The following is a 26,596-nucleotide window of genomic DNA, read 5'->3' as shown; positions in this document are numbered from 1 at the left end:
GATTAATCGATTATGAAAATAGTAATCGATTAATTTCATAATTGATTAGTTGTTTCAGCCCTGGTATTGTGTTCTCTTTTGATTGTTAACCGCTTCGCGCCCGCCCTATAGCTGAAATACGGCTACAGAGTGGACGCTAACTGCCGGGAGGCCGTTCCTGAACGGCCTCCCGTTTACTTCCGCAATGCGCGCTCCCGCAAGCGCACATCGGGGAAGTTCTGTGCTGGCTGTGTCCCTCGGACACAGCCAGTCACAGATCGCTGTAAACGGCCAATCACAGCGGCCATTTACAGCGCGATCAGCCTATCCAATGAGAGATGATCTCATATGTAAACATATGAGATCATCTCTCAGCGCCACTCTCCCTCCTCACACAGACAGCGTGTGAGAAGGGACAGATGAACGGCTGCAGTGGCCGTAAGTAAAGTAAAAAAAAAGTGCCATCCTCCCCCGTGCCACCTGCCCCCAGTGCCACCTGTTGTCAGTGCCATTTGTCCCCAGTGCCATCTGCCATCAGTGCCACGTGTAAGTGCCATCTGTCATCAGTGCCACATAGTGCCATCTGTCATCAGTGCCACATAGTGCCATCTGTCATCAGTGCCACGTATCAGTGCCATTTGTCATCAGTGCCACCTGTCAATGTCACGTGCTATCTGTTGACAGTGTCACGTGTCATCAATGCCACTTATCAGTGCCATCTGTCATCAGTGTCACGCGGCATCGGTGCCACGTATTAGTGCCATCTGTCATCAGTGCCACGTATAAGTGTCATCAATGCCATCTGTCATCAGTGCCACATGTCATCAATGCCATCTGTCATCAGTGCCACATGTCATCAATGCCATTTGTCATCAGTGTCACGTGTCATTGTCCTGGTGCTCCAGGGTCTTCAAAAGTGTAATAGATAGTCAACAAGTTAGATGTGTAATTTATGCTCCTAGAACACATGATGGCGCTCCCTGCATGTTGGGCCTCTCTATGTGGCCAGGCTGTGAAAAAGTCCCACACATGTGGTATTGTAATACTCAGGAGGAGTAGCAGAATTTTTTGGGGGGTGTCATTTGTGGTATACACATGCCATGTGAGAAAAATAACCTATTACAATGACAATTTTGTGGAAATAAATAAAATAAATAAAAAATATCTTATTTTTTCAAAGAATTGTGGGAAAAAAATGACATCAAAAAGCTCACCATGCCTCTTACTAAATACCTTGGATTGTCTACTTTCCAAAAAGGGGTCATTTGGGGGGTATTTGTACTTTCCTGACTTGTTCGGGTCACAAGAAGCGAGATATGCCACCAGTATATCAGATGTGATCAATTTTGTGTGATTCGCACCACAGCTTGTAGACTCTCTAACTTACACAAAGACCAAATAATATCCACTAATTTGGGTTATTTTTACCAAAGATATGTAGCAGTATAAATTGTAGCCTAAATTTATGAAGAAAAATTTATAATTTGCATAATTTTGTCACAGAAACAAAGAAATATGCATTTTTTTTCCAAATTTTCGGTCTTTTTTCATTTATAGCGCAAAAAATAAAAAACCCCAGAGGTGATCAAATACCACCAAAAGAAAGCTCTATTTGTGGGAAAAAAAAGGACAAAAAATTAATTTGGGTACAGTGTTGCATGACTGAGTAATTGTCATTCAAAGTGTGAGAGCACCGAAAGCTGAAAATTGGTCTGGGCAGGAGAGGTGTTTAAGTGCCCAGTAATCAAGTGGTTAAATACCAGGACACGCACCACTTTCAGCTGTGTTCATCTGCTCTGTATTCCCTATACATATGACCTGCGCTGTTAATCTTGCCAACATCCTACTTACTACTACTTTTTGTGTACTTGGAATGTGTATTGTATGTCGCGTATTGTATGTCTTGTATACAGTGCATGTATCCTTTTATTTCTCCTTGAAATGTTCAATAAAAAAATATTAATGATAAAAAAAAAGAAAAAAAAAAAAAAAGAGAATGAATGAAACCGCAGTATAACAAAATGCAAAAGCAGGTGTTTGTGTATGGGGCACTGTTGTGTGCGTTACCCCAGTGAAGCAGTGTGAACCAAGCCTCATCGATTGTGAAAGCGGGTTTAAGCCTTTGTTGAAAAATACAATAATATCAACCAGAGTCAAGTCTTATGTACTAGGGTGCCGATACCCATTAGCAGCTGAATCTTAGACCCCTTTCACACGGGGCCGAGCCACGTTTAGCGCCGCTAGTTTTAGCAGCGCTTTACCGTTGTTTTAGCTGTGCTTTTCAGCCGCATTTAACTCCCCTATCGGCCGAAGGATTAAAAGCGCCCGTGTTGCGGTCCTGCCGAAGCGCTTCGTAGGTGTTCCGGCAGCGCTCCCTATTCATATTAATGGGAGCGGTGTATACAGAGCTCCCAAACTGCCCCAAAGATGCAGCTTGCAGGACTTTTCTTCCCGTCCTTCCCGCCCCAGTGTAAAAAGCAGTCGGACTTTCACACTGGGGAGGCTTGAGAGGCGCATTTCAGGTGCTATTTTTAGCGATAAAAGTGGTTATAAAGCCAAAAAAATTTTTTTACCTTCATGCATTCCCTGTGTGTATTCACTGTTCCTCCGCCACTGCAAAAAAGCAGTTTTTCAGGCGCTATTTTTAGCGCTATAGCGCCTGAAAAACGCCTCCAGTGTGAAAGGGGTCTTATGTTCTGGAGACTTGCCAATAAGACAGCAAGTGAAGAGAAATGCCACCAGCAAGGCTTAAATCCTGAGAAGTTTTACTTTTTAGCCTTGGCTCACACTATGAACCGCACAGGAACCACACCGCATCCCTCTTCAATTCACATGAAATGAAGTGTGGCACGATTTGAGCCCCTTCATTTTGGGGTGTCTGACACTCGCTGCAGATCACAAGAGCAGTGCGATTTGAATCCAGTGCAGTAAATGTACAAGGATTGTGGGTGTCCCGCACAACATTCTAGCGTAAACCTAATCTTAGCGTATAGGTAAAGCACGGTGCAGAGAGTATTCCATATGGTCCATAGATTCCCCCATCCAGGCCAAACAGTCTCCTGCTGCTGGCCATTGTATTCTGACTGTCAGCACCTGCAGTTTCCAGATTGCAGCTAATCAGATGCAGTCACGGGCGGCCCAAATGACTTTTTCTGCCCCGGCTCTTTTGATTTCTCAATTAAAGTTTATCAAGCCGGGGAGTGCCAACAGGGTCACCCACAGATTGAGCTTTGGCCAATTCATAGGAATCAGATAAACATTTGAACCATGCATGGCCAAAGCAGTGGCCTCTCTGCTACAGTTCAGTTCCAACTCTCAGTCTAGAGCCTAGAGGCGATTCAGTTCGCATTGTGCGCTATACAAGTATTTCATTCATTTATTCAAGTCAGAAGAATAGTTCTTCAATCAGCAAAACTGAGGCTCCCTGTTGATTGAGATATTGGTTTGACCTCCCAGCAAAGGGTCACCTTGATTTTTAGGCGTTAAGCATTAAGTAGCATGAAAAGACAGTACAACATAGACAACCAAACAGGAGGACCCGCAGGTCTCTGTAGGAGGTATACCGCTGCTCAACTCAATTAAAAGTCAAGGTTTGCATGCCATGTGTGGGGGAGGGGCATATCAATCATACCAGTGGCCCTGCAAGAATGTATAAGCAGAGGGGCAGGACATGCAATTACCCCATAGTCTGAACTGAAGTTTCATTGGCTTTTATGATGAAGGTAAAGGAAGAATGCATGAAAATATCTGAGCTACTTACACTAATACTATGAGGAATGAGGTGTCATGTTCTATTATTAACACGGAAGAAGAAGAGGAAAAAAAAGTGAAAGATCTCACAAAACAATCTGGTCTGTCTAGTTTATGGAATCTGGCGAGTTCACCAGAGTGAGTTCAGGTCCGCCTGAAAAACTGACCTTATGAGCCTCATGCCCCGTACACACGATCTGAAAATCAGACGACAGATCATTCAACTTTTTTCACTTAATAGTCGCAAGTAGCAAATTAATAGGTTACTAAAGTTACACAAATCCTCGTACGTCAGAAAAAAAAAAAAAAATCGGAAGTGATGTCATGTGTTGTAATGTATTTGTATTGTATTTTCGGACAACAACTGTACTGACTAAAGGAAAATCGTACGATCTGGTATCGTACGAGAAAAATTCTTGTGCTTGTCCAATTGAATAACATCGGATGAATTGTCGCGATTGGTTCTCGGAAGCTCTGTACTAATGATCCGATTATCGTACGATCGTGTTGAAAGCGGTATTTTTCATCCGATTTTCGGATCGCGTGTGCGGGGCCATTGGACTATCTTGCTAGAAGTGAAGACTATCCAGGTGTTGCTAATTTCCAGTTGAGAGAATTTGTTATATAATGAATGTGATTAGAACCGGATTTTCATGCTTGCTATACCTGATGAAAGATCTTAATGCCCTGTACACACGGTCGGACTTTCCGATGCAAAATGTACAATCGGATCTTGTTGTTAGAAAAATTTGACCGTGTGTGGGCTCCATTGGACTTTTTCCATCAGGAAATTTTCCAGCACACAAAGTTTGAGATCTGGATCTAAAATTTTTCAACGACAAAATCTGATCGTTTAAATTCCGATCATGTGTAGACAATTCCGACGGACAAAGTGCCACGCATGCTCAGAATAAATTATGAGATGAAAGCTATTGGCTACTGCCCTCTTTATAGTCCTGTCGTACGTGTTCTACATCACCGCGTTCTGAACGATCGGATTTTCCGACAACTTTGTGCGACCGTGTGTATGCAAGAAAAATTTGAGCCAACGTCCGTTGGAAAAAAATCTGATGGATTTTGTTATAGGGAATGTTCGACTGTGTATAGGGCATAATACTTCCAAAATGTTGTTATTTTTATGTCTCTGTGTTTTTTTACTCTCTTAATAAACAGGTGCTGCAGATTGGATTTTTATAATATATATATATATATATATATATATATATATATATATATATATATATATATATATATATATATATATATATATATATATATATATATATATATATATAGTTTGGGTGATTTCTGTTGACTGCTCTGCACCTGAATGATCAAGTTACATGTTGAGTGTGTGCAGTCCTGACCTGTCTGTGCATTTATATACACACACACACATATTATATATATACTGTACATTGAATGTACAAGGGTGAACAGCATTCTTGGCATAGGTAGGTCCCTGTAACCACCAAAAATGAAGGAAAAGTGAAAGGGGTTAGTGCTGCATTCTATATACAGTATATATACACACATATAGCTGCGTTGTTTTCAATGGAGACATTCCCACAGGTGCGTAACATGCACTACATAACACAAAATCCAAGAATGTGGATCTGAGAACATACGTATACATGTATCCTATTGAAAAAAAGAACAGGACATACACATACCTCCCAACTGTCCCTGATTTGGAGCAATGTCCCTCTGTCCCTCTTTCCTCCTCATTTAGGTACCATTTATATAATTATATATAAAATGCACTTTTTATCTTACAAAAAGTGTTTTCCAGCACTAATTCTTTCATCCGATTTCTAAATTGCGGCATTTGTAAATTTCAAAAGCCAATATAAAGGAATAGTAGTGGTTAAAAAAAAAGCACTTGTGGGTTTAACCAATCATTTTTTTGTATTCTCCTTTAAAGGGGGTGTGGCAAGGGGGTGTGTCCTATGCCTGCATACTTTTGCTGATAGGTGTCCCTCATTCCCATCTTAAAAAGTTGGGAGGGATGTGTGCACACAAATTTATATATATTTATAATGTTCGGAATTGTGCCAGGGGATCATTTTTTGTTGGATTATTTCGATTTTTTTTTTCTATCTTTTATTGTTTTTATGGATTTTTTGGTTTGTTTTTTAATTTTGGGACACTATCTCGCCTTGCATATTTTGATGTTTTCCAAACCGCTGTATTAGTTGTTATAGTACTTTCTGGCATACTGTGAATGGCTTGTTAGCCACTAGGGATGAGCTCGGTGTTCGACTCGAACTCGGGCCGTTCAGCGAATTCAGAACTTTGTGGACCGTTTGCACCAATTCGTATGGCACGAACGGCCCACAATGCACCACGCCATCACAGTGCATTGCTGGCTCATGATTGTCCAAGCATGCACCGTGACCCCGCATGCTTGGCCAATCACATCGCCGGAAGCGGGGAGAGCCATAATTATAGCTCAGGGGGTTTAGTAGACGCCCCACATTATAAAGGCTGCCAGCGTAGTGTGTTGGCGTGCAGGGAAAGAGCAAGATGGGGACAGTGTCTTTTTGCTTGGGAACCTATCGCTCTTACCGTGGGTGTTGTGTGCCATCTGCACAGTATACACCTGAAGCTACCCTTTATTGCTGGTGTTCTGTTTCTGTAATACAGGCATCTGCAGCAGTTAAAGTGGGTGTTGTGTGCCTCCTGCACAGTATACACCTGAAGATACCCTTATCTTTCATGTTAGCCTTTAAAATTAGCACTTTTGATTTTGAACACTCGAGTCCCATAGACTTTAGGGTTATAAAGTCCGTACGAATGTTCTGGTGCGAACCGAACCGCGGGGGGGGGGGGGGGGGGCATGTTCGGCTCCTCCCTATTAGCCACACAGCCTTTCAGAGGAGGAAACATTATGGGGGTTATTTACGAAAGGCAAATCCACTTTGCACTGCAAGTGCACTTGGAAGTGCAGTTGCTGTAAATCTGTGGGGTAGATCTGAAATGAGGGGAAGCTCTGCTGATTGTATCATCCAATCATGTGCAAGCTAAAATGCTGTTTTTTATTTTCCTGCATGTCCCCCTCAGATCTACAGTGACTTTACTTCCAAGTGCACTTGCAGTGCAAAGTGGATTTTCCTTTAGCAAATAACCCCCAGTGTGCATCTCTCATATTGTGACGTTATGTGCACTTAGTTTGTGAGGGTGTCCTGCTGTAGTTGGCTGACTGTCTGCTTCCCTATGTTCTCCCGCACTGTCATCCAGCAGTTGCTGCTGGATCTGTGTTGGTGGGGGACGAGTTGGAGGAGATTTGTGTGCCTGTTTGGTTAGTGATTTTTTGATTTATATGTTATATGACATGTTAGGATGGGAAGGCAAAGAGCATAGGCTCTCATTAGTGTAGTGGGAATGCATTTCTAATTGATTTATTGGTTAATTGCCACACCACACCATGCATATATATTTCATGCAATGTATGTGTAGATGAGGTTTGAGTAAGCGCTGACTTTAGCAGGAAACATGTTACCTTTCTTGTTCCTGTCATACCTGTGATACCTGTGATGTGATGTGATTTTAATGCTTTAATAAAGATACAAAGGAGTGCAGCAATATTCTGCATGTTACTGGTGCTGATTTGTTGTATTGTGCTTTTTTTTCTATATTCACGGTTGTAACTGAAATATACACTTGTATATATTGTATTTTATTTTTTTGTCTTGTTTGGGAAATAAAAAAATATGCAGACAAAAAATAAATAAAAAATGACTGCTGCTCAAGGGGTAAGGATGGGCTCCGGCATGATTGCAACGCCACGTGCCCACACCCACCAGGAAGCTGACACTGCGCAATGCTAATCACAGGCAGCGAGTCATTTCCCGATCCGCGGCTGCAGAGATGGGGAAACGTCTCACTACCTGCGATTAGCACTGCGTAGCGTCAGCTCCCTGGCGGGCGCGTGGAGTTGCAAACACGCCGCAGCCCATCCTTACTCAGGGGGCACTAGGCTTTGGCAAAATGGCAGCCTCCAGCAAGAAGGAACAGGAGCAATAAGGATGAGCTCAGGCATGTTTGCATACGGCATGTGCAGAGCCCGCCAGGAAGCTGACACTACGCAGTGCTAATCACAGGTAGTGAGACTTTTCCCCATCTCTGCAGCCGCGGATCGGGAAATTAGCAATTTACTCATTTTCATTTTATTTTTTTATCCAAAGAAAACTTATTTTATTACAATGTAGACAGCCCAAAACAACAAAACCGACCACCCATTAGGCACGATATGCAAATACACAAACATAATCACGGTCAAACGCATTTTTAGAGCCTTTTCACACCGAGCCGCCCTAAGCATCGGCGGTAAAGCAGTGCTATCTTTAGCGCCGCTTTACCATCGTTTTAGCTGCGCTATTTGGCTGCTAGCAGGGCGGTGTTGACCCCCCCCCCCACTAGCGGCCAAAAAGGGGTTAAATCCACCCGAAAAATGCAGCCGGAGCAGCGTTTTGTTGGCGATATCGCAGCTCTTCCCCATTAATTTCAATGGGGAGCAGCGGTGAAGGAGCAATGAGTTCACCGCTCCAAAGAAGCTGCTGGCAGGACCCCTGGCGAAAGGGGTCTCAGTAACAGAATAAGTACCATGGAGAGAATGCCTCCTATATGAAAGTTCTAACATATATAGGAACATTACATAACCACTTCCCTATTACCAGCATAATATCGATACCATACATTTCAGCCGACACTAAACCCAAGAAGCCTGTCCATGACCAGATCCGCTGGGGCACGCCGGGTACATCCAGCCATGGGTCCTGTCATTTTTCATATTTTTGTGAGCATCCCATATGACGATAAATAATCCATCCAAAGTGAATTACCAGGTAACATAATTATTAATGTGGGATGTAGGTTTCTTGCTTAAGAACATTATTTTTTTATCAGGATGTTATGGGTAAAGTTCCCCTTTAAAAGTAAATAAAACATGGAGTTTCAGGCTGGGCTCACACTGCAGATCGCAGAGGCTCACAGCGGGACTCCGGTGCTTCCCGATTCACCATTTCAGGTCCAATTTCAGTCCGAATTTTGGGCTGAAACGGACCAAAAGACGCATAGGACGCCTATGCAATTCGCATCGGAGCCGCTGTGAAGATGTGTGAACCGGCTCCATAGAGAGCCAGTCACAGTCTCCTGCTATGCGACTTGGATGCAGGGAAACCCACATCCAATTCACAATAGAGTTAACCCGGCCTTAACCACTTCAATACCCGCCCACTGTCGTATGACGCTCCCGCAGATGGGATCTCCCATCCTGGGTGGGCGTCATATGACGTCCTGGGCTACCCGCCACGTCACTCAAGACCCAATGCGCGTGCTCGGCAGCTACGATGTCCGCTGGGCACCCGCGATTGCTCGTTAACCGAGCAGGACCGTGGAGCTGTGTGTGAAAACACATAGTTCCACGTTCTGTCAGGAGGAGAGGAGACCGATCATGTGATCCTAGTACAGAGGAACACCGATCGGTCTCCTCCCCTTGTGAGTCCCCTCCCCCTACAGTTAGAATCACTCTCTAGGACACACAGTTAACCCTTTGATCACCCCTAGTGTTAACCCCTTCCCTGCCAGTGACATTTATACAGTAATCAATGCATTTTTATAGCACGGATCGATGTATAAATGGCAATGGTCCCAAAAGCGTCCGAAGTGTCCGCTGCAATATCGCAGTCACAATAAAAAAATAAAATTAAAAAAAAAAAAAAAAAAAAAAAACGCAGACCGCCACCATTACTAGTAAAAAAAAAAAAAATAATAATAATAAAAATGCCATAAAACTATCCCCTATAACTTTGGCGCAAACCAATAAATATACGCTTACTTTTTACCAAAAATATGTAGAATACATATCGGCCTAAACTGAGGAAAACTGTTTTGTTTTTTTGTTTTTTTTATTTGTGATATTTATTATATCAAAAAGTAAAAAAATATTGTGTTTTTTTTTTTTAAACTTATCGTTCATCAAAAAAATAAAAAAACTGTAGAGGTGATCAAATACCACTAAAAGAAAGCTCTGTGGGGAAAAAAAAATGATAAAAATGTAATTAGGGTACAGCGTCGCATGACCGCACAATTGTCAAAGTGCGACAGCGCTGAAAACTGAAAATTGGCTTGCGCAGGAAGGGGGTGAAAATGCCCGGTATTGAAGTGGTTAAAGATCCTGCAAGTAGAGGAACGCTCCCACTGATCTGCTAGAAATTAACTCAGCTTTTACAGTGGATGTAAAGTCTTTCTTTTTTTTTAACCTGCTGACAGGTCGGCTTTTTTTTTTTTATGACAACATAAGTCTCTTTAGTCGCAGATACTTCTCCCTGCCTGTCAGCGCTTTTTTTTCTGTAGCTGTATACAGAGCTGCGCATGCTCAGCGTAAGTCTTGGCATGATTCAGTGCTGGGACAAAGTAACTCCAGTGTACCTGTGCAGACTTTATGTCATCCCAGCCCAGCCAATCAAAATGGCCAAAAACTCCAACCCCTAAAGACTGGGTGTAGATGGGAGTGCTGGCCACAGAGGCCAATGGCATGCCGCTTTGTTGGGCAAGAGTGTCAAAATGGGCAAATATGCTGTAGCTAATACTCCAGGGGGACCCAAAAGTTTGAGTTTTACTTTGGTGGTTTTCCTTCCTGTGGACTGGATGGTGCAAGCCCTGCCCAGTTTCTTTTGCCAAAAAACTGAATCTTTCCCACTACCTTCATTTCACTAAATGACTTGTACTCCTGAAATAAGAACTAGGAGGGCTAGGAGCCAGGCCGCTGATAAGGCAGTAGAGCCAGACCTTCTGTACTGGGCACCATCAGCTCAAAGGGGGGGCCCGGGCATCTTCTGAGCATGAGGGCCGCCTTGCACTATCTTATTGCAGACACCGATCTTCTGCCTCCTCCTGCACCATTGCCAGGTTTTTCTACTCCCCCTCCCTCCAGCTGCACTTCTTCAGGGGGATTGGTTCTAACATGTGCCTCTCCCGTATGCTGTCCAGGCCCCCTGTGTGCTCCTTTCCCCCCCTCTCCCACCAACAGCTGCTGCGGGCACGCTCGGGGATGTTTCGGAAAGGAGAGCAGGTAAAAGGTGCCGGTAACTGTCATTTACTGGCCCCTTCCTTCCCTGAATGAACACAGTGAGCGATCAGTACCAGTCACTCCTATGTCCATTCATCACTGAAGCAAAGTAAACTGTGTTTACTATGATTCAATTTGTGAATTAGCAGGAAGTCTCACTGCGCTTCCTATTCATTCATCTGTGCAGCTGAGGGTGCAGAAAGGGACTGAACAAAAATCAATGTCCTCAGTCACTTTTGGCTGGGGAGGGGGGGGCCCGTCAGATAGGCTGTATGGGGCCCTGTGATTTATAACAGCAGCCCTGGCTAGGAGCAGGGCCGTCTTTAAGGCAGGGCAAAAGGGGCAGCTGCCCTGGGCGCTTTCGTTGTTGTGGGGGCCAAAGCAGTTGCCTCATACTTGCCAACTATCCCAGTTTCAATTCCCTTGTCCCATGAAGTTTTAGTCCTGTACTGTGTCCCGATATCTCAGTGTGAAGTGCTGCTACTAATGCTGCCCAGCTCTGCCTATTGTGTACAGATGACTCACCTGCAGGCCCTGTGATTACATGTAAATAACTGGCATTCATATGTAAATAGCGGTGGCAATACTAAGTAAATAGCTGCAGCCGACGACATTGATATGTAAATAAAGGCAGCAGTCATATGTATATCATGCTCCCCTGCAGTGAAGAGATGATGTGCTGTAACCTCTAGCAACCAATCAGTGAGCAGCATTACTGTACAGTAATCTCTATATAACAAGCAGAAAGCATTTGTTGTAATCTATAGCAACTTATCTGTGAGCCGTAATGTGCGCTGTAACCTCTAGCAACCAGTCAGTAAGCAGTATTGATATGCTGTAACCTCTGGCAACCAATCACAATTGCTGCATGATCTGGGGGGGGGGGGGGGCAGGTGCCCAAGAAAATTTTTGCCCAGGGTCCAATCAATATTAAAGACAGCCCTGGCTAGGAGGGTCTTTTGTGGAGATGTTCTTTTAACTTGTAGACCCCAACAAGGAACTAGGAGGACTCATTAAACACTAGGAGAAAACAAAGGCAGTCAAGTTTTATTAGCAGCATTAGGGCAGCTAGTCTCTTCTGGAGACATTTTTTGACTTGCAGAACTCAAAGGAATTAGGAGGATTAATTTGAATCTTTGAGAAAACAAAGGCAGTCACGCTTTATTAGTGGTACAGAAGCGCCCAATTTCTTGTGGAGACAGCGTTTATTCACTCTTTGTACGCGGTTCCTGGATGTCTGGCAGCAACAGGGGGCACAGCAGCAGACTTAGGTCCATGTAATACAGGCGATGGGCAGGTGGGACGGGGACAGGTAGAACTGGTTGTGCTGGGATCGGGAGTGAGACAACGCAGGTTTATGACGAGGAGGTGGTGGAGAAAGTCACACGCTGGATACTGACAGTGAAGCTTACAGAAGAAGAGGGAACACTGACAAGTGATCACTGATAAGAGGAGATGGAAAAAGATATCACCGGGGACATGGCATAAAAATATTGTTTGGTGACACCTCAAGAAATCAGTCATAACCTGATAATAAAACCTATATACAGTATGTGCGGATCTTAGCGCCAATCTTATATGTTTCCTAATATACAGTTGTGCTCATAAGTTTACATACCCTGGCAGAATTTATGATTTCTTGCTCATTTTTCATAGAATATGAATGATAACACAAAAACATTTCTTTCACTCATGGTTAGCGTTTGGCTGAAGCCATTTAATATCAATCAAATGTATGTACCCCTTTTAATCGTGACAACAGAAACTACCCAAATGACCCTGATCAAAAGTTTACATACCCTGGTGATTTTGTCCTGATAACATGCACACAAGTTGACACAAAGGGGTTCGAATGGCTATTAAAAGGTAACCATTCTCACCTGTGATCTGTTTGCTTGTAATTAGTGTGTGCGTATAGAAGGTCAATGAGTTTCTGGACTCCTGACAGACCCTTGCATCTTTCATCCAGTGCCACACTGAGGTTTCTGGATTCTGAGTCATGGGGAAAGCAAAAGAATTGTGAAAGGATCTGCGGGAAAAGGTAGTTGAACTGTATAAAACAGGAAAGGGATATAAAGAGATATCCAAGGAATTGAGAATGCAAATCAGCAGTGTTCAAACTCTAATCAAGAAGTGGAAAATGAGGGGTTCTGTTGAAACCAAACCACGGTCAGGTAGACCAACTAAAATTGGTCAGGAAAATTGTTCTAGATGCAAAGAAAAACCCACAAATAACTTCAGGTGAAATACGGGACTCTCTGAAAACATGTGGTGTGGCTGTTTTAAGATGCACAATAAGGAGGCACTTGAAGAAAGATGCACCAGAAGAAAGCCATTACTACACAAATGCCACAAAGTATCCCACTTACAATACACCAAACAGCACAGAGACAAACCTCAAACCTTCTGTCACAAAGTCATTTGGAGTGATGAGACTAAAATTAAGCTTTTTGGCCACAACCATAAACGCTACATTAGGAGAGGAGTCAGCAAGGCGTATGATGAAAGGTCCACCATTCCTACTGTGAAACACAGAGGCGGATCGCCGACGTTTTGTGGATGTGAGAGCTACACACAGGAAATGTGGTCAAAATTGATGACAAGATGAATGCAGTATGTTATCAAAAAATACTGGAGGAACATTTGCATTCATCAGGCAGGAAGCTGCACATGGGGTGTACTTGGACATTCCAACATGACAATGATCCAAAACACAGGTGATCCGGGGAGGGGGGGGGGAACACAGGTGATCCGGGGAGGGGGGGGGGGAACACAGGTGATCCGGGGAGGGGGGGGGGGGAACACAGGTGATCCGGGGAGGGGGGGGGGGGGAAACACAGGTGATCCGGGGAGGGGGGGGGGGGGAAACACAGGTTATCCGGGGAGGGGGGGGGGGGGGAACACAGGTGATCCGGGGAGGGGGGGGGGGAAACACAGGTGATCCGGGGAGGGGGGGGGAAACACAGGTGATCCGGGGAGGGGGGGGGAAACACAGGTGATCCGGGGAGGGGGGGGGGAAACACAGGTGATCCGGGGAGGGGGGGGAAACACAGGTGATCCGGGGAGGGGGGGGGAAACACAGGTGATCCGGGGAGGGGGGGGGGGGAAACACAGGTGATCCGGGGAGGGGGGGGGGGAAACACAGGTGATCCGGGGAGGGGGGGGGAAACACAGGTGATCCGGGGAGGGGGGGGGGAAACACAGGTGATCCGGGGAGGGGGGGGGGGAAACACAGGTGATCCGGGGAGGGGGGGGGGGAAACACAGGTGATCCGGGGAGGGGGGGGGGAAACACAGGTGATCCGGGGAGGGGGGGGGGGAAACACAGGTGATCCGGGGAGGGGGGGGGGGAAACACAGGTGATCCGGGGAGGGGGGGGGGGGGAACACAGGTGATCCGGGGAGGGGGGGGGGGGAACACAGGTGATCCGGGGAGGGGGGGGGGGAACACAGGTGATCCGGGGAGGGGGGGGGGGAACACAGGTGATCCGGGGAGGGGGGGGGGGGAACACAGGTGATCCGGGGAGGGGGGGGGGAACACAGGTGATCCGGGGAGGGGGGGGAACACAGGTGATCCGGGGAGGGGGGGGAACACAGGTGATCCGGGGAGGGGGGGGGGAACACAGGTGATCCGGGGAGGGGGGGGGGAACACAGGTGATCCGGGGAGGGGGGGGGGAACACAGGTGATCCGGGGAGGGGGGGGGAACACAGGTGATCCGGGGAGGGGGGGGGGGGAAACACAGGTGATCCGGGGAGGGGGGGGGGGGAAACACAGGTGATCCGGGGAGGGGGGGGGAAACACAGGTGATCCGGGGAGGGGGGGGGGGGAAACACAGGTGATCCGGGGAGGGGGGGGGGAAACACAGGTGATCCGGGGAGGGGGGGGGAAACACAGGTGATCCGGGGAGGGGGGGGGGAACACAGGTGATCCGGGGAGGGGGGGGGGAAACACAGGTGATCCGGGGAGGGGGGGGGGGAAACACAGGTGATCCGGGGAGGGGGGGGGGGAAACACAGGTGATCCGGGGAGGGGGGGGGGGGAACACAGGTGATCCGGGGAGGGGGGGGGGGAACACAGGTGATCCGGGGAGGGGGGGGGGGGAACACAGGTGATCCGGGGAGGGGGGGGGGAACACAGGTGATCCGGGGAGGGGGGGGAACACAGGTGATCCGGGGAGGGGGGGGGGAACACAGGTGATCCGGGGAGGGGGGGGGGAACACAGGTGATCCGGGGAGGGGGGGGGAACACAGGTGATCCGGGGAGGGGGGGTATGAAACACGGGTGATCCGGGGAGGGGGGGGTATGAAACACGGGTGATCCGGGGAGGGGGGGGTATGAAACACGGGTGATCTCCGGGGGGGGGGAGAAACACGGGTGATCTCCGGGGGGGGAGAAACACGGGTGATCTCCGGGGGGGGGGGAGAAACACGGGTGATCTCCGGGGGGGGGGGAGAAACACGGGTGATCTCCGGGGGGGGGGGGGGGAGAAACACGGGTGATCTCCGGGGGGGGGGGGGGGAGAAACACGGGTGATCTCCGGGGGGGGGGGGAGAAACACGGGTGATCTCCGGGGGGGGGGAGAAACACGGGTGATCTCCGGGGGGGGGGAGAAACACGGGTGATCTCCGGGGGGGGGAGAAACACGGGTGATCTCCGGGGGGGGGGGGAGAAACACGGGTGATCTCCGGGGGGGGGGAGAAACACGGGTGATCTCCGGGGGGGGGGGAGAAACACGGGTGATCTCCGGGGGGGGGGGAGAAACACGGGTGATCTCCGGGGGGGGGGGGAGAAACACGGGTGATCTCCGGGGGGGGGGAGAAACACGGGTGATCTCCGGGGGGGGGAGAAACACGGGTGATCTCCAGGGGGGGGGGAGAAACACGGGTGATCTCCGGGGGGGGGGGGAGAAACACGGGTGATCTCCGGGGGGGGGGGGGGAGAAACACGGGTGATCTCCGGGGGGGGGGGAGAAACACGGGTGATCTCCGGGGGGGGGGAGAAAACACAGGTGATCCGGGGAGGGGGGGGGGACACAGGTGATCCGGGGAGGGGGGGGGGAAACACAGGTGATCCGGGGAGGGGGGGGGAAACACAGGTGATCCGGGGAGGGGGAACACAGGTGATCCGGGGAGGGGGGGGGGGGGGGAACACAGGTGATCCGGGGAGGGGGGGGGGGGGAAACACAGGTGATCCGGGGAGGGGGGGGGGGAAACACAGGTGATCCGGGGAGGGGGGGGGGGGGAAACACAGGTGATCCGGGGAGGGGGGGGGGAAAACACAGGTGATCCGGGGAGGGGGGGGGAACACAGGTGATCCGGGGAGGGGGGGGGAACACAGGTGATCCGGGGAGGGGGGGGGGAACACAGGTGATCCGGGGAGGGGGGGGGGAAACACAGGTGATCCGGGGAGGGGGGGGGGAAACACAGGTGATCCGGGGAGGGGGGGGGGAAACACAGGTGATCCGGGGAGGGGGGGAAAACACAGGTGATCCGGGGAGGGGGGGGAAACACAGGTGATCCGGGGAGGGGGGGGGGAACACAGGTGATCCGGGGAGGGGGGGGGGGAACACAGGTGATCCGGGGAGGGGGGGGGGGAACACAGGTGATCCGGGGGGGGGGGGGATGAAACACGGGTGATCCGGGGAGGGGGGGGTATGAAACACGGGTGATCCGGGGAGGGAGGACAGGTAATCCGGGGAGGGAGGACAGGTAATCCGGGGAGGGAGGAGGGGGGGACAGGTGATGTAGGAAGGGAGGAGGGGGACAGGTGATGTAGGAAGGGAGGAGGGGGACAGGTGATGTAGGAAGGGAGGAGGGGGACAGGTGATGTAGGAAGGGAGGAGGGGGACAGGTGATGTAGGAAGGGAGGAGGGGGACAGGTGATGTAGGAAGGGAGGAGGGGGACAGGTGATGTAGGAAGGGAGGGGGGGACAGGTGATGTAGGAAGGAAGGGAGGGGGGGGGGGACAGGTGATGTAGGAAGGAAGGGAGGGGGGGGGGGACAGGTGATGTAGGAAGGAATGTAGGGAGGTAGGGAGGAAGGGAGGGGGGACAGGTGATGTAGGAAGGGAGGGAGGTTGGGGGACAGGTGATGTAGGAAGGAAGGGAGGAAGGGAGGGGGGGGACAGGTGATGTAGGAAGGGAGGGGGGGAACATGTGATGAAGGAAGGGAGGGGGGAACAGGTGATGTAGGAAGGAAGGGAGGGGGGGGACAGGTGATGTAGGCAGGAAGGGGGGGGGACAGGTGATGTAGGAAGGGAGGGGGGGACAGGTGATGTAGGAAGGGAGGGGGGGACAGGTGATGTAGGAAGGGAGGGGGGGACAGGTGATGTAGGAAGGGAGGGGGGGACAGGTGATGTAGGAAGGGAGGGGGGGGACAGGTGATGTAGGAAGGGAGGGGGGGACAGGTGATGTAGGAAGGGAGGGGGGGACAGGTGATGAAGGAAGGGAGGGGGGGGACAGGTGATGAAGGAAGGGAGGGGGGGACAGGTGATGAAGGAAGGGAGGGGGGGACAGGTGATGAAGGAAGGGAGGGGGGGACAGGTGATGAAGGAAGGGAGGGGGGGACAGGTGATGAAGGAAGGGAGGGGGGGGACAGGTGATGTAGGAAGGGAGGGGGGGACAGGTGATGTAGGGAGGGGGGGGGCAGGTGATGAAGGAAGGGAGGGGGGACAGGTGATGAAGGAAGGGAGGGGGGACAGGTGATGAAGGAAGGGAGGGGGGGGACAGGTGATGTAGGAAGGGAGGGGGGGACAGGTGATGTAGGGAGGGGGGGGGACAGGTGATGAAGGAAGGGAGGGGGGGACAGGTGATGAAGGAAGGGAGGGGGGACAGGTGATGAAGGAAGGGAGGGGGGGGACAGGTGATGTAGGAAGGGAGGGGGGGACAGGTGATGTAGGGAGGGGGGGGGGCAGGTGATGAAGGAAGGGAGGGGGGACAGGTGATGAAGGAAGGGAGGGGGGACAGGTGATGAAGGAAGGGAGGGGGGGACAGGTGATGAAGGAAGGGAGGGAGGGGGGGGGGACAGGTGATGAAGGAAGGGAGGGAGGGGGGGACAGGTGATGAAGGAAGGGAGGGAGGGGGGGACAGGTGATGAAGGAAGGGAGGGAGGGGGGGGGGGGACAGGTGATGAAGGAAGGGAGGGAGGGGGGGACAGGTGATGAAGGAAGGGAGGGGGGGACAGGTGATGAAGGAAGGGAGGGGGGGACAGGTGATGAAGGAAGGGAGGGGGGGACAGGTGATGAAGGAAGGGAGGGAGGGGGGGGGGACAGGTGATGAAGGAAGGGAGGGAGGGGGGGACAGGTGATGAAGGAAGGGAGGGAGGGGGGGACAGGTGATGAAGGAAGGGAGGGAGGGGGGGGGACAGGTGATGAAGGAAGGGAGGGAGGGGGGGACAGGTGATGAAGGAAGGGAGGGGGGGACAGGTGATGAAGGAAGGAAGGGGGGGACAGGTGATGAAGGAAGGAAGGGAGGGGGGGGGACAGGTGATGTAGTGAGTTATTACTGATGTATGAATAGGAGATCTTGGAAGGTGTTATAGATGGGAGGAGGGAATAGAGAGTTGTATGGGGATGTATATGAGGACAGGTTTATATAAGGGTGTATGGGAGGACAGGTAGTAGCCCTGTATATACAGAGGTAGGTAGGACACAGGTGAGTACACTGACAGACATATCTCGGTATGAGGAGATCAGTATAATGAGTGAGATGTGAGGAGACTCCTCCGTCCGGAAGGTGGATATAATAAGAGGTGTATGGAGGGCACACTTACCGTATTCCTCCGCCATCTTCCCGGTGCCCCGTCCGCTCTCGCCGACTCCCGGTAATCCAGTCAGGTACCCGCAGACTTGCTTGCCCCGCCCCTGCACCTAACCACGCCCCGTTCTCACCTGTAGTTAACTCCGCCCTTTTACTCGGTACACGCCCTCTTCTCCTGCTAGACTCCAAGGAGTTGTGTACTGATTACTGACCGAGATGGACAGAGATTATTTCCAGCACCGAGCACACCGCTCATCATCCAGTACCGAGCATACCGCGCACCACCCAGCACTGAGAATACTGAGCACACCGAGATATACAGAGAGAGAGAGCAAACCCACCCAGCACTGAGAATTCTGAGCACACCTTCCACCCAGCACTGAGAATTCTGAGCACACCATCCACCCAGCACTGAGCATACCATCAGGTGCCTTGAAAAAGTATTCATACCCCTTGAAATTTTCCACATTTTGGCATGTTACAACCAAACATGTAAATGTATTTTATTGGGATTTTATGTGATAGACCAACACAAAGTGGCACATAATTGTGCAGTGGAAGGAAAATGATAAATGGTTTTCATTTTTTTTTTTTTTTTTACAAATATGTGAAAAGCGTGGCGTGTATTTGTATTCAGCTCCCTTTAGGCCCCTTTCACGCGGGACGGATCCGTGATGATCCGCCCCGTGAACATCTGTTTCCTCAGCGGGGATCGCTCAGTTGATCCCCGCTGAGCCGGGAGATGACAGGGCGGTCCCTGCACACTGTCAGATCTCCGCTCTCCTCTATGGGGGATCAGATGAACATAGACCATCTGTCCATGTTCATCCGATCCGCTCTGCAGACTGATAGAAAAATAGGATTTTCCTCCGTCTGCAGAGTCGGAGCATAGCGGAGATGGATGATATCAGGCGTCTGCGGATGTTCATCCCATAGGGATTCATGTATGTCTGTATTTCATCCGAAAACGGATGGATGAAATATGGATATACGGTCCGCACGTGTGAAAGGGGCCTTACTCTGATACCCCCAACTAAAATCTAGTGGAACCAATTGCCTTGAGTAATCACCTAATTAGTAAATAGTGTCCACCTGTGTGTAATTTCATCTCAGTGTAAATACAGCTGTTCTGTGAAGCCCTCAGAGATTTGTTAGAGAACCTTGGTGAACAAACGGCATCATGAAGGCCAAGGAATACACCAGACAGGTCAGGGATAAAGTTGTGAAGTTTAAAACCGGGTTAGGTTTTAAAATATATTCCAAGCTTTGAACATCTCACTGAGCACTGTTCAATCCATCATCTGAAAATGGAAAGAGTATGGCATAACTGCAAACCTACCAAGACATGTCCATCCACCTAAACTGACCGGGCCGGGCAAGGAGAGCATTAATCAGAGAAGCAGCCAAGAGGCCCATGATAACTCCGGAGGAGCTGCAGAGATCCACAGTTCAGGTGGGAGAATCTGTCCACAGGACAACTATTAGTCGTACTCTCCACAAATCTGACCTTTATGGAAGAGTGAAAAGAAGAAAGCCATTGTTGAAAGAAAGTCATAAGAAGTCCCATTTGTAGTTTCTGAGAAGCCATGTGGGGGACACAGCAAACATGTGGAAGAAGGTGCTCTGGTCAGATGAGGCCAAAATTTAACTTTTTGGCCTAAAAACAAAACACTATGTGTGGTGCAAAACTAACACCCTGAACACACCATCCCCACTGTGAAACATGGTGGTGGCATCACCTTTTCTTCAGCAGGGACAGGGAAGCTGGTCAGAGTTGATGGGAAGATGGATGGAGCCAAATACAGGACAATCCTAGAAGAAAACCTGTTTGAGTCTATAAAAATCTTGAGACTGGGGTGGAGGTTCACCTTCCAGCAGGACAACGACCCGAAACATACAGCCAGAGCTACAATGGAATGGTTTAGATCAAAAGCATATTCATGTGTTAGAATGGCCCAGTCAAAGTCAAGACCTAAATCCAACTGAGAATCTGTGGTAAGACTTGAAAATTGCTGTTCACAGACGCTCTCCATCCAATCTGACAGAGCTTGAGATATTTTGTAAAGAAGAATGGGCAAAAGTGTCCCTCTCTAGATGTGCAAAGCTGGTAGAGACATCCCCAAAAAGACTTGCAGCTGTAATTACAGTGAAAGCCGATTCTACAAAGTATTGACTCAGAGGGGGGCGCCATACAAATACACCCCACACTTTTCACATATTTATTTAAAAAATCGTGAAAACCATTTATCATTTTCCTTCCACTTCACAATTATGTGTCACTTTGTGTTGGTCCATCACATAAAATCCCAATAAAATACATTTACGTTTTTGGTTGTAACATGACAAAATGTGAAAAATGTCAAGGGGTATGAATACTTTTTCATCCAGCACTGAGTACACTGCACACACCATGTGCTGACCAGCCACTGTTCTTCCACTGGCACAGGCACCAATGATGGGGCACTATTCCTTCCACTGATATCATTTTCTACTCCCACTGGGCACATTCCGCTCACCCCCGTACAGTTTGGAGCGCCCCGCTATACACCCTCCACACAGTGCAATCTGCTGCCATCTCCATGTTCCCATATTACACGGAGCTGACCTTAATCCTCTGCCTGTAATTATGTGCAATAATGGGAGAGTGAGAGGATTTGTCTCAGGTGTTCTGTGACTCATGTCTGTAATATCAGGTGTCGGGTCTCCGTCATCGTACTCGGGCTCTCTTATTGGGCAGCAGCGTGTATAATGTAATGTTGGCGGTAAACCAGCAATAGATGGACCAAAATTTGGCCAGTTCAGTAGGAACCTGGTGAATTTCGATCACTCTATGGGCAGGCTGGTTGTACTGAAGTCAATCCATCGATTGACTTCAATACAACTAGCCTGTTGAGTTTTTTTCGTTTGATCACTGCCAGTATCTATAGCTGCCCGCAGTGATCTTTGTATTCTTCTCCCCACCGGCAGAACACAATAGCTCTGCAGGAGAGATTCCCTAATCCACACAGTCACTTGTAGGTTGAAGGAACGACAATAGCATAATGTATGGCCTACCTTAGACATGAGAGGAGCATCTCTAGATCTGACTGGTTCAGGTTACCAAACGATCGACATGAAAGGACAAATTAAAGACATTTGGGGTGGGGGGGTCGATAAAGCAGCTGCACCACTTTTCTGCCATTAATTGCTCTTGGTCATATGGATGGTGCGCCTAATTCAAACAGCATTTGTGACAGTTCGGGTTCTGACAGCGGCTCGTGTACCAAAGTTGGGGGAGATTTACTAAAACAGGTGCAGCCGTGCATGGTAGCCAATCAGCTTCTACCTTCAGCTTGTTCAATTAAAGGGGTTGTTGGGCAGTGCTCACAATCACTGCCAGGATAACATGTATCCTCTTCTTTTTTTTTTTTTTAAAGCGAAAGTAACCTCCCCTGGTGTTTTTGTGCCTATCATAAGGCTTACTTTTAGGTACAGTGGAACCTTGGTTTATGAGTAACGCAGTTAATGAGCGTTTTGAAAGACGAACAACTTTTTTTCTCTTTAATTCTGACTCGATTTGCGAGTGTTGTCTCGCAAAACTAGCAGAATTCAAGCTAATGTGGTGTGCAGTACCGCATTTGGCCAGAAGTGCGGGGCCGCTGGGGACACTCGGAACAGTTCGGAGCCGTTTGGAAATACTCCGTTTCTGAGTGTTTCTGAGTTCAGCTGAGCTGTCCCCGAGTATTTCCGAGGCTCTCTGCCCCCCCCCCCCCCCACCTCTGGCCACAGGCAGTATTGCATGTTATAGAAGTTAATGCGTAACAAATTATCTTTGTTTTCATTGACTTCTATAGGAAAACTTGCTTTGATATGAGAGTGCTTTGGATTACAAGCATTCATCTGGAACAGATTATCCTCGTAATCCACAGTTCCACTGTACTGTAAATATCTCCTAAACTTGCACCGTTTAGGAGATATTTACTGTATGCTGTGCCGATTGCGTAATCGACACATGCGCTTTGAAGAAACGGCTGCCGTGTCATTTTTACAGGGCCCGTGCCTTGACCAGCGGCTCCAAACCCGGACCAAACCCGTGCAGGACCCTTTTTTTTTTTTTTTTTGTCCGCACGATAATCTGATCACCCATGTCTTCTTTTTTTTTTTTGCTTAAAAGGTAAATGAGAGATTTGGGGTCTTTTTGACCTTAGATCTCTCAATAAAGAGGACCTGGCATGCTTATTTTTATTACAAGAGATGTTTACATCCCTTGTAATAGAAAGGTCACGGCTGCTCTGTGTAAAACCATTACACAGAGCAGGTAAGTATAACAGGTTTATTTTTCTTTACAATCACTTTAAGGCAGGGATCTCCAAACTTTTTATGCAAGAGTCAAGTTTACTCTTCTTCAGACTTCAGGAGGGCTGGATTGTGGCCAGTGGGTCAGGGACTTGGTGGTCAGCGGTGGGAAAATGATTACATAACGCCTGTGGGCAGTAGGTGGTATTGGTATAAGTGGGAATAATATCTCCATTGTAGGTGTCAGTAAGAGGAATGGTGCCCCATCATTGGTATCAGTGGAAGGAATGGTACCCCATCATTGGTATTGGTTGGAGGAATGGTGCCCCATCATTGGAATCAGTGGGAGGAATGGTACCCCTTCATTGGTATTGGTGGGAGTAATGGTACCCCATCATTTGTATTAGTGGAAGGAATGGTGCCTCATCATTGGTATTGGTGGGAGGAATGGTGCCTCATCATTGGAATCAGTGGGAGGAATGGTGCCCCATCATTGGAATCAGTGAGAATAAGGGTGCCATGTCATTGGTATTGGTGGAAGGAATGGTGTCCCATCATTGGTATCAATGGGGGGAAAGGTGCCCCGTCATTGCGATCAGTGAGGGGAATAATGCCCCACCATTGGTATTAGTGGAAAGAATAATCCCGATCATTGGGATTAGTGGGAGGAATATTGCCCCACCTATGGTGCCAGTGGGAGCAATAGTGCCTCAAGGGCTGGATAAAGGCAAACAAAGGGCAACATCTGGCCCTCAGGCTGCAATTTGGCATTAAGGTATACCCTTCATACGCCAACATCAGATTTAAAAGTCATGCTTTGGCCAACCCCCTCCAGTTCCTACACCTTGCTGTTGGCCAGTCAGGCTCCCTAAACCAACCCTTTCCTCACCCTGGTTCACATTAAAGAATCCAGAACAAGGGGCAGGTGGGGGCGAGTCAGAGCTGGACCTGGCACTTTAAAGTTAGTATTTGCATAAGTCTGGGTTTCAGGACCTTTGTATATAAAGGAGTTATTTGGCTCCTCCTGGCGCTTGCTTAAAAGCAGCTTGTAGATACACGGTGTGACCTTTCCGGCACAAGCAGAAATAATGGCATGTTCTTAGATAAGTCAATCAGTCAGCTATTTGTAGGTGTGTGAAGAGCCAACCGTAACTCATAACTGAGAAGTTGGTTTACCTGTTCAATGGCTTGATTGCAAAACATCATCATTAATGTAGCAAGATCCCAGAGATCCAAAGGCCTAATGGTGACCTCCAGAGTCAGGGATAGCTGACATCCATCTTTGTGGAGTGGGTTTCAAGGCATGGTGAGTGTGTGCAAGATGAAGTAACGGGCGCCAGATACTTTTTTGGATGCAAAAGAGATTTATTGTCTCTTAATGAATGAATGAATGAAATACTTGTGTAGCGCACAATGCGAACTGAATAGCCTCTAGGCTGTGGGAGAGAGAGTTAGGGCCAGGACACCCGTAAGTAGATACAATGATAATTGGCAGACTCCAAGACTTCTATAGGTAGACAGCTATACAATGGACGTCCTCCAGCTGGATAACACTTCTGTATAGGTAGGACCGCTGTCTCCTATGGCAACAAATCTTGTAACAGTCACTAACGGTAGTTGTACTTAACTATTGGCAACACAGAATAGTTCTTCTCTTACATTAAAGTCTCTCATTGTACTCACTGAGCTCCCAGTCTCTTAGTAGACCTCCAGATCCAATCGCCACTGAATCTCCTGAGCTCTTCCACAGCTGGCACGCTGTATACTTCTCCAGCGTCACCACCCACTATCCTGTTGGGTACCTAGCTTGGTACTTGATGTTCCTCAAGCGTCACCCCTGCTGTCTGGCTGGGTTCCTGGCTTAGTACTCAATGCTCCTCAGACGTCACCCGTGCTATCCTGCTGGGTCCCTGGCTTAGTACTCGAAGCTCCTCAGACATCACCTCTGCTATCCTGCTGGGTCCCTGGTTTGGCACCTGCTGAAGCTTTCCCCCTTCTTCACCGTCCCCGGCTGGTGAGAAGACTGCTCTGGTACTGGCTCCAGCTTACTCACTGTAGTCTTTGGTAACAAGGTGGATGGTCCCTTAGTGGTGACAACTGGTTCCCCCTCCGGCTGAACCTTTACAACTCAGTTGGACTCCAATCCTGCAGTCCCAGCCCTACGCTGCTTCTTTTGTTCCTGGATGGCCTCAGGCAGCCTAGCAGTCAGATGTCCCCGGCATAGGCCTCAGGCTTCCGGTCTAGTAACCCTGGGCGACACAACACGCATCCACCCAGACAGCCATCCAGCTGGCAGAGAACCCCGATCACCTGACTCCCCCCAAATAAATAGGCTTTCCCAGCAGGCCAAGGAACCAAAGAAACCCCTGCCAATTGACTGAGACACCCCATCCATCCATAGTCTGACCTTGCTACACCCTTGTCAAGCTAATGCCACCAGCAGGAGCCACTTAGTGGCAGAAGAGAAAAGCTACAGCAATCCAGAGTTAGAGAGCAATTAGCAGATCTTCTAATAATCAGCCAGGATGATTAATACCTGACAAACTAAATTTATTAGCAACCCTGCCTGAACACAGGGTGCTACATTAACATTTACCAGGAACCTGTTACACACCGGTGATAGCAAATATCTGTACCAGCACACTGGATAAGTGATAGACTACAGGTGGGAAGCAAAGATGGGTTAATATGTGAACTCCCAGACTTTTAAGATACATTCCACTGTGCATCTTGTAAAAGTTACGTATAAGCCCATGTAATGTGCTCAGAATAAAAAAAAAAAAAGAATTATGTCCACTTGCCACCAAACAGCAAGCAAGCTCTAAGTCAGAGTAGATGCATTTTTTTTTTATTTTTTTTAGGCTGATTTACAGCTATGCTGAAAAACTGACATGAATAGCAGGGAGATCAGGTTAAACAGACTGCATAGTGAGTCACTCAAGCCTAGCAGATTCAGTCTAGCTTTATCAGGTGTATATTAGGTGTATACAGGCAACCACAACAGAGAGAGTGGTGAAATTCTAAGAAACTTCAGCTGGAGATACCCTGTATTAAATGTTGATTAAACTAAAAGATGTTGAATAAACATAAAAGAAAAAGATGTAAAGGATACATTTCTAAAATAAATGCTTAAAGAGGGTCCAGTGATGTCGGCAGCCGAGGCCGATCGATCGCTCGGCTCTCGACTGCTGCCGCCGCCATTCTAGGTGAGGGAATCAGGAAGTGAAGCGTTGCGGCTTCACTTCCCGGTTCCCTACTGCACATGCGCGAGTCGCGCACCGCAATAGGAATGGTCCCTGCTGTCTCTGGGACCCGTGTGTGTCCCAGCAGACAGTGAACCAGGATAGGAAGAGGCATAGACTCCCGTGGGAGTCTATGCCCGGAAGTGGGTGCAAATACCTGTCTTAGACAGGTATTTGCACCCCTCTCCCCCCTGAAAGGTGCCAACTCTGACACCGGAGGAGGGGAGGGTTCTGATGAGCGGAAGTTCCACTTTAGGGTGGAACCCCGCTTAAAAACCAGGGCCAGTGTCAGCATAAGGCAGCAGCCTAGGCAGCCTTATGCCGTATACACACGCAGAAAAGGCCAGACGGAATCATCCCGTCAGATATTCCAATCGTGTGTGGGCTTCATCTGACTTTTTTCTTCAAAAATTTAGACGGACCCAGAAATAGAACATGTTTCAAATCTGTCCGCCGGAATCAATTTGTATCGGGAAAACCGTTCGTCTGTATGCTGGTACAACGGACCAAATACGACGCAAGG

At 48.7% G+C, this 26,596-nt stretch overlaps 1 protein-coding gene across 1 annotated transcript in view; it reads right to left on the bottom strand.

The window, feature by feature from the left end:
* SLC44A4 (solute carrier family 44 member 4) overlaps positions 1-18,683 on the bottom strand; it is a 144,982-nt gene extending 126,299 nt beyond the window's left edge. Inside the window, exon 1 of the mRNA XM_077483486.1 lies at positions 18,570-18,683. Within this exon, the coding sequence (XP_077339612.1) occupies positions 18,570-18,585 (16 nt within the window). The 5' untranslated portion in view covers positions 18,586-18,683. The remainder of the gene's footprint in view (positions 1-18,569) is intronic.
* Between the last annotated feature and the right edge of the window lie 7,913 nt (positions 18,684-26,596).

Source organism: Lithobates pipiens, unplaced genomic scaffold, assembly GCF_037356315.1.
Source record: "Lithobates pipiens isolate NorthernLeopardFrog02 unplaced genomic scaffold, aLitPip1_a1.2 Scaffold_1, whole genome shotgun sequence".
In the NCBI taxonomy this organism is placed as follows: Eukaryota; Metazoa; Chordata; class Amphibia; order Anura; family Ranidae; genus Lithobates; species Lithobates pipiens.
The sequence above is the reverse complement of the archived record's forward strand: the minus strand, read 5'-3'. Positions and strand labels throughout refer to the sequence as shown.